At 37.4% G+C, this 9,451-nt stretch overlaps 1 protein-coding gene across 2 annotated transcripts in view; it reads right to left on the reverse strand.

The window, feature by feature from the left end:
• The window catches only part of Sycp1 (synaptonemal complex protein 1), a 95,642-nt gene that overhangs the window by 45,352 nt on the left and 40,839 nt on the right, over nucleotides 1–9,451 (reverse strand). For both annotated transcript variants that reach the window (XM_021196181.1, XM_021196182.1), the window contains exons 17-18: nucleotides 5,383–5,487; nucleotides 3,438–3,541 (exon numbers count right to left, since the gene is read on the reverse strand). In XM_021196181.1, coding sequence (XP_021051840.1) covers nucleotides 3,438–3,541; nucleotides 5,383–5,487 — 209 coding nt within the window. The remainder of the gene's footprint in view (nucleotides 1–3,437; nucleotides 3,542–5,382; nucleotides 5,488–9,451) is intronic.

Genomic DNA, 9,451 nt, shown 5'->3' on the forward strand with positions numbered 1-9,451 from the left:
CCAGCTACTGGATGGAACACAGGGTCCCCAGTGGAGGAACTAGAGAGGGTATCCAGGTACCTGAAGGGGGCTGCAACCCTGTAGGTGGAACAACAACAGGAACTAACCAGTACACCCTGGGTTTGTGTTTCTAGCTGCATATGTGGCAGAGGATGGCCTGGTCGGCCATCGGTGGGAATAGAGGCTCCTTGGTCTTCCAAACTCTATATGACCTAGCACAAGGCAAGGCCTGGGCCAAGTAGTGGGAGTGGGTGGGTGGGGGAACAGAGGTGGGGGGAGGGGTATGGGAAACTTTCGGGATAGCATTTGAAATGTAAATAAAGAGAATAATGATAAAAAAATAAAAAAAATAAAAAACATTTCATATAGAAAGAATTAAATGAGATATATAAAATTTAATTCAAAATAATCTTAATAGAAGGAATAGAAGGAATAGGCAAGATATAAATAATATTGGCCATTAAGTCTTGAAACAAAGTTATATGCTGCTTCATTACAGTATCTGTTCAAATATATAAATTATTTCTATATTAACATTTCATGTCACACATATTTCTATGCATATTCTTAATACTCTCATTACTTCAAAAGTATAAAGCACATATTTTGCACATAATTGCTCTATATCTAATAGTCTATTTCAAACTTCTGAAACTTTAATTAGAATAGACCTTGAAGCATGAAATATTTGTAATTAAATGCCACCATTCTTACAAAGTCGCAAATGTTCCACAGTGAAAGAGAAATTATTGTTGCTATTAGCTGAAGACAGTATCCATTTGTAGGGTGTGGCAACACCAAATGATCTTGTAAGTATCTACTGCTTCCTTCTACTTAATAATATTAGAAACTCAGCAGAGAAAATAGAGGCTTTTTCCCCCTAAGTAATGAGAGATTAAAAAGAAAATATAGTAAGAATAATATAAGTTGACACTAAAATATAAATAACTACTCAATTCTTATGGGGATTTTTAATAAATAAATTTAAAAAGTCTCCCCCCCCCCAAAAAAAAATCCTGTTGAAAGAATATCAGGAGGGAATGGAGCTACAAGAAAAGAGTGAGGTTGGGACTCATGATGTAGACTAAGCTGGCCTCACAGCAACCCTTCCTCCTTGGCCTCCCAAATGTTAGAATTCCAAGCAAGAGTCATCACACTAATACTTGACTTGCCATTTTATCTATTCCTAAGAAGCAATCAAAGGGAAAAATGTTTACCATCAACATGCATTTTAAATTTACTTCTTTCCCCATAATAAGTCCTTACTACCAAACTAAACTTGCTGAATAAGTGAAACCATTCCATTGAATATTTAGATAACAATAAAAATACTTTTTTCATTATTTTTTAATTTTTATTGGATATTTTATTTATATTACATTGTTATCTCCTTTCCCAATTCCTTCCCCAAAACCTCCATCCCATCCCCGCTCCCCTAACCCCTCGAGTTCCCCTACACTGGGGCATCTAGCCTTCCCAGGACCAAGGGCCTCTCCTCCCCTAACAAGGCCATCCTCTGCTACATATGCAGCTGGAGCCATGGGTCCCTCCATGTGTACTCCTTGGTTAGTGGTTTAGTCCCTGGGAGCTCTGGAGGAGGAGGGTGATCTGGCTGGTTGATATTATTGTTCTTGCTATGTGGTTGCAAACCCCTTCAGCTCTTTCAATCCTTTCTCTAACTTCTCCACTGGGGACCCTGTGCTCACTCCAATGGTTGGCTGCAAGCATCTGTCTCTTTGTCAGGCTCTGGCAGAGCCTCTCAGGAGATGCAATGTCAGGCTCCTGTCAGCAAGCACTTCTTGGCATCCACAATAGTGTTTGGGTTTGGTGACTGTAAATGGTTTGGATCCCCAGGTGAGGCAGTCTTTTGGATGGCCTTTCCTTCAGTCTCTGCTCCACACTTTGTCTCCATATTTGCTCCCATGAGTATTTTGTTCCCCTTTCTGAGCAATACCAAAGCACCCACACTTTGGTCTTCCTTCTTCTTGAGCTTCCTGAGAATTCAGCTATACCACTGCTGGGCTTATACTCAAAAGATGTTCTAACATATAACAAGGACACATGTTCCACTATGTTCGTATCAGCCTTATTTATAATAGCCAAAAGCTGGAAAGAACCCAGATGTCCTTCAACAGAGGAATGGATACAGAAAATGTGGTACACTTACACAATGGAGTACTACTCAGCTATTAAAAAAAAAATGACTTCATGAAATTCTTAGGCAATGGATGGAACTAGAAAATAACATCCTGAGTGAAGTAAACCAATCACAAAAGAACACACATGGTATGCACTCACGGATAAATGGGTATTAACCCAAATGCTTGGAATACCCAAGATACAACTCATAGAAATAAATTTTTATATTGAAATTTTATCAACACATATAATTATCTTTATGGGAAACTAAATGTCTCCCCAAAATTAATGTTAGACCCTGTCTTAGTCAGGGTTTCTATTCCTGGACAAAACATCATGACCAAGAAGCAAGTTGGGGAGGAAAGGGTTTTATTCAGCTTACATTTTCCACATTACTGTTAATCACCAAAGGATGTCAGGACTGGAACTCAAGCAGGTCAGGAAGCAGAAGCTGATGCAGAGGCCATGGAAGGATGCTCTTTACTGGCTTGCCTCCCCTGGCTTGCTCAGCCTGCTCTCTTATAGAACCAAGACTACCAGCCCAGAGATGGCACCACCCACAAGGGGACCTCCTCCCTTGATCACTAACTGAGAAAATGCCTTACAGCTGGATTTCCTGGAGGCATTTCCCCAACTGAAGCTCCTTTCTCTGTGATATCTCCAGCCTGTGTCAAGTTGACACTAAACTATCCAGTACAGACCCTCTGTATGTTAAAATTCCACATTCATGGGCTTATCCATCTAAAAATTGAAACTGTTCAGGAAAATGTCTGGACTGAGCATATAAACTTCTTGCCATTATTTCCTGAATTCAGTAGAACAAACAGTAGAATTTACATAGAATTTTCAGAACTGTAGGTAGTTTAGAAGCGAGCTAAAACTTACTTGAAAGAGGATATTTATACTTTATATGCAAGCACTGTGCTGTTTGTATATAGGACTTGAGTATCTACAGATTTGTGTATGTTCAGGGTTTCTTGAACCAATGTTCATAAAAGAGAAAACTATATACTGATATGAAATGATTTAAATTTGTTATTTACTATTTTACATAAAGATACAAACTTTCCTGACACAAAGCTTTTCACTACAAAGCACAGTCCTTGAATTTGTAATTCTCTTGCTTCAGCTTCCAGAGTACTGAGATTACATTTGTGCACCATCATGACTGGCTTTCATTTTGATCTTTAAGTAGGAATAAAACACAATTTCAAATCCATTGATATAAATACTGAATACTATTTACTTTTACCATAAAGCTTAGTAATTAACTGTATGTAGTTAGGTGAAAAACATACTTCTCTTTTTCAAGCTCAGTTTTCATTTCTTCAACCTGTTTTAAATAATGCTGTTCACTTGTTTTAGTGACAGTTACTTGTACTTGCAAATCACGAACTTCTTTCTGTAAAATAAATGTATATTTTTACTGACAGATGTTCTATCAGTTTTTTTCATATAAAAGACATAGTTAGGCTGGGCATGGTGGCACAATCCTGGAAACTCAGGAGGAAAAGGCAAGTAGATCTCTGTAAGTTCAAAGTTATCCTGCTCTACATAGTTCCAGGAAAGCAGGAGCTCCATAGACAGTCTCAAAAACAGAGAAAAACTAAAAATAGATATGGTTTCTCTAAGTAATCAAGCAATACAGTGGAGAAAACTTGGCAGGATATTAAAAATATATTTTTTTAAAAGATTTAGGGGCTAGAGAGATGGCTCAGTGGTTAAGAGCACTGACTGCTCTTCCAGAGGACATGAATTTCAGTAATCACATGGTGACTCACAACCATCTGTAATGTGATCCAATGCCCTCTCCTGGTGTGCTTGAAGACAGCTACAGTTTACTCAAATGAATAAAATAAATCTTTAAAAAAAAAGTTTAAAAAACAAGATTTATTTATTTTATGTCTGTGAGTACACTGTCTTCAGATAACGGAAGAGGGCATCAGATCCCATTATAGACTGTTGTGAACCACCATGTGGTTGCTGGGAATTAAACAGGACCTCTAGAAGAATAATCAGTGCTCCTAATCACTGAACCATCTCTCCAGCCCTTAAAAAAAGAAAAAAATTTTGAAGACAGGGTCTCATTCAGCCCAGGCTGAGTTTGAAACCAGTGGTCTTGAGGTTGACTTTGAACTCTTAATTTTCCTGACTTTCCCTCCAAAGTACTAGGATTATATATAGATGTAAATATCATGTCCATTTAAATACTTTTAATTTAAGTAAACAATGTGATAATCACCTTAATTTTTAAAATTATCAATGACAAATTTAATACAAGTAAATTCTATTTTGATCTCCTAAAGCTCAGACAAAAGTTGATGCATAATTTTAACCATTTTATTCGACCAAGTAACTAATTCCAATTAAAATTTTATATTGCTTTTGCTTATTGTTAGTTAATTGTTTTTTGTTTGTTTGTTTTCCTGAGACAGACTCTAACCATATATAGCCCTGGCTAGCCTAGAACTCTATTCAGAACAGTATAGATTCAAACTCACAGAAACCAACTGCCCCTGCTTATGGAATATTAAGATGAAAAAGAGCGTGCCACAACCACACTGGGACTAAATTTTATATTAGTAAAGGAAAGTATATTAGTGTGGTCAAACAGTGTCTTATAGACTAAGATGTTCTTACTATTATATAAAAAAAAAGCAGTTCCAATTCTTTTAAAGGTATACGAATATACTTTAAATTCAAAGCTGTTTAAAAATAAACACTATAAAAATTATCATATGAATCCAGCTTAATAAGGGTTAAAATTTAAATGTATCAAGAAATACTAAAGACATCAAGAAACATAATCATTATAAACCATAACATTATACATAAGCTGAATTTTTTTTTAAGATTTTATTTATTGTATGTGAGTATACTGTTGCTGTCTTCAGACACACCAGAAGAGGGCACTGGATCGCATTACAGATGCTTGTGAGCCACCATGTGGTTACTGAAATTTATGTCCTCTGGAAGATTAGTCAGTGCTCTTAACCACTGAGCTATCTCAACAGCCCCTGAGTAAATTGGTTTCTGAAATGTTGACTTTTCTCTCCAGCATTACAATAATATAAAGGTTTCCTAAGTATTTTTTAAATCGATCATTAGCACATTAAATATAATAAGAACACATACTTTTTTTTTAATTGTAAAAACCCCTTCACAATGCAAATAACTATACCATATTTAATAAATCTATATTCTCTTAACAAAACATTGTAAACAAATGTATCTTTAACAAACCTCTCTGGTTTCCAAAAGGAAAGTTAGTTCTTGTTCTTTCCCTTGTAATTCTTCAGCAAGCTTCTCAACTTGTTTCTTTTCATCTAAAAGTTTTTGATCTTCTGCCTAAACACAGTAGGGGGAAAAAAAGTGTGACTGTCACACTACATACATATTGAAAATAATTGAACTGCCCAAAGAATAATATAAAGATCTACAGTGACCCAGAGAAAGCTCAACTCCCAGGTTCTCTAACATGCCCAGCACAGGTGAAAAGGCAACATCATCTGCACCAACACCTGGAATTACTGGGTCCCCCAGGATCCAGGGATGCAGGAACCCCCACCCAGCCAGTGGCATGGGTTCCTTCCAGTCTGAACTTGAACCCAGAGCAGTCCTGGGGTGCTGGCTCTGTACCTACTCTTACAACACCCAGAGAAAGCCCAACTCCCAGGTGCTCTGAAATGCCCAGGATGACAGGATCACAGAGGAAGCTTGAATCCCAAGAGATAGAACACAGCCTGGAGCACTGGAGATCTGACATACTCAAGATTATAGTTGCAGCCACATCTTTCCCAACACCCAGCATAACTAGGGACCCCCCCTCCCCAAGAACCATGGAAAGACTAAACCCTGCCCAGCCCGAGGCACATGTTCCTTCCAGCTTGAATCTGTGCCAGGAGCAAACCCAGGAATCTGACTCCCCAAAAATCCCTGCACCACCCAGAGAAAGCTTGCCTCCCAGGAGCTCTGACAGAACAGGATCTCAGAAGCTTGGTCATACCAGGATTTCAAGATACCAGATGCAGCTTGACTCTCAGGAGTTCTGACACATCCCAGATGTGAGGACCACAGGATCACAGAGACAACTGGCCTCTGAGGAGTACTAACACAACCAGAACCACAGGAGGGACAGGATCCAGTCAGAGACAGCAAAGGCAGGCAGCACTAGAGATAATCAGGTGATGAGAAGCAAGGGAAAGAACAAAAGCAACAGAAAGCAAGGCTGCCTGGCATCATCAGAACCCAATTCTCCTACTACAGGAAGTCATAGATACCACATCACACTGGAAAAGCAAGATTCAGATTTAAAATCACATCTCATGATAAATGATAAAGGATTTTAAATAGGACATAAATAACTCCTTTAAAGAAATACAGGAGAACATAGGAAAACAGCTAGAAGCCCTTAAAGAGGAACACAAAAACCCCTTAAAGAAATAAAGGAAAACACAACCAAACAAGTAAAGGAATTGAACAAAACCATATAGAATCTAAAAATGGAAATGGAAACAATAAAGAAATCATGAAGGGAGACAACCCTGGAGACAGAAAACCTAGTAAAGAGATCAGGAGCCTTAGATACAAGCATCACCAACAGAATACAATATATAGAAGACAGAATCTCAGGTGCAGAAGATACCATAGAAAACATTGACACAAGGCAGGCGTGGTGGCACACGCCTTTAATCCCAGCCCTTGGGAGGCAGAGGCAGGCAGATTTCTTGAGTTCAAGGCCAGTCTGGTCTACAACGTGAGTTCCAGGACAGCCAGGGCTACACAGAGAAACCCTGTCTTGAAAAACCGAAAAAAAAGAAGAAAAGAATGAAAACACTGACACAACAGTCAAAGAAAATGCAAAATGCAAAAAGTTCTGAACTCAAAACAGCAAGGAAATTCAGGACACAATGAGAAGACCAAATCTAAGAATAATAGGAATAGAAGAGAGTAGAGATTCCCAACTTAAAGGGCCAGTAAATATCTTCAACAAAATTATAAAAGAAAACTTCCCTAACCCAAAGAAAGAGATNCCCTTAAACATAAAAGAAGCCTACAGAATTCCAAATAGTCTGGACGAGAAAAGAAATTCCTCCCATCACATAATAATTAAAACACCAAATGTACAAAACAAAGAATATTAAATGGTGTAAGGGAAAAAGGTCAAGTAACATAAAGGCAAACCTATCAGAATTACACCAGACTTCTCACCAGAGACTACAAAAGCTAGAAGATCCTAGGCACATGTCATACAGACCCTAAGAGAACACAAATGCCAGCCCAGATTATTATACCCAGCAAAACTCTCAATTACCATAGGCAGAGAAATCAAGACATTCCATGACAAAACCAAATTTACACAGTATTCTTCCAAAAATCCAGCCCTACAAAAAAAATATTTGGAAAACTCCAACACAAGGAGGAAACTATACCCTAGAAAAAGCAAGAAAGCAATCTTCTTTCAACAAACCCAAAATNAGATAGCCACACAAACTTAATTCCACCTCTAACAACAAAAATAATAGGAAGTAACAATCACTTTTCCTTAATATCTCTCTTAACATCAATGGACTCAATTCCCCAATAAAAAGACATAGACTAATAGACTGGATATGTAAACAGGATCTGGCATTTTGCTGCATACAGGAAATGCACCTGAGTGACAAAGACAGAAACTACCTCAGAGTACAAGGATGGAAAATTTTTTTACTAGCAAACGGTCCCAAGAAACAAGCTGGAGTAGCAATTCTAATATCAAATAAAATTGACTTTCAACCAAAAGGTATCAAAAAAGATAAGAAAGGATATTTCATACTCATGAAAGGAAAAAAAATCTACCAAGATAAAACTCTGAATTCTGAACATCTATACCCCAAAGGCAAAGTCCCCAACATTCATTAAAGAAACTTCACTAAAGGTCAAACACAAAGTTCATCTCACACAATAATAGTGGAAGACTTCAACACCCCACTCTCATCATTGGACAGAGCAGGGAAACAGACACTAAACAAAGACACAGTGAAACAGATAGTCATGATAACAGATAACAGAAGTCATGAACTAAATGGAATTGACAGATATCTATAGAAAAATTACATGCTAAAACAAAAGGTTATACCTTCTCAGCATCTCATGGTACCTTCTTCAAAGCTGACCATATAATCAGTCACAAAACAGGCTGCAACAGATACAAGACTGAAATATTCCATGCATACTATCAGATCACCACAGATTAAGGCTTGTCCTCCATAAAAACAAGAAGCCCACATGCATATGGACACTGAACAACACTGTACTTAATGATAACTTGGTAAAGGAAGAAATAAAGGAAAAAAAAGAATTTTCAGAATTCAATGAAAATGAAGGCACAAAATATATCCAAACTTATGGGACACAATGAAAGTAGGGCTAAGAGGAAAAATCACAGCTCTGAGTGCCTCCAAAAAGAAACTGGAGAGAGCACACACTAGCAGCTTAACAGCACACCTGAAAGCTCTAGAACAAAAAGAATCAAATTTACCCAACAGGAGTAGACAGTAGGAAATAGTCAAACTCAGGACAGAAAGCAACCAAGTAGAAACAAAGAGAACTATACAAAGAATCAACAAAACCAGGAGTTGGTTCTTTGAGAAAAATCAGTAAGATAGATAAACCCTTAGCCAGACTAACCAGAGAGCACAGAGACAGTATCCAAAATAACAAAACCAGAAATGAAAAGGGAGACAGAACAGAAACTGAGAAAATTTTAAAAACTATCAGATCCTATGACAAAAGCACGTACTCAACAAAACTGGAAAATCTGGATGAAATGGTCAATTTTATAGATAGATACCATGTACCAAGGTTAAATCAGGATCACATAAACTATCTAAACAGTCCCATAACCCCTAAAGAAATAGAAGCAATCATTAAAAGTCTCCCAAGAAAAGAAGCCCAGGACCAGATGGGTTTAGTGCAGAATGCTATCAGACCTTCAAAGAAGATGTAATACCAATACCCTTCAAATTATTACACAAAATAGAAACAGAAGGAACACTACCCAATTCATTCTATGAAGTCACAATTATGCTTATACCTAAACCATACAAAAGCCCAACAAAGAAAGAGAACTTCAGACCAATTTCCCTTATGAATATCAATGCAAAAATATGCAATATTATTAATTCTCGCAAACCGAATCCAAGAACACATCAAAACAATCATCCATCATGATCAAGTAGGCTTTATCCCAGGGAGGATGCAGGGATGGTTCAATGTATGGAAATCCATCAACATAATCCACTATATTAAACAAACTCAAAGAAAAAAAAAA

The sequence above is a fragment of the Mus pahari genome, chromosome 4 (genome assembly GCF_900095145.1).
Source record: "Mus pahari chromosome 4, PAHARI_EIJ_v1.1, whole genome shotgun sequence".
NCBI lineage: Eukaryota > Metazoa > Chordata > Mammalia > Rodentia > Muridae > Mus > Mus pahari.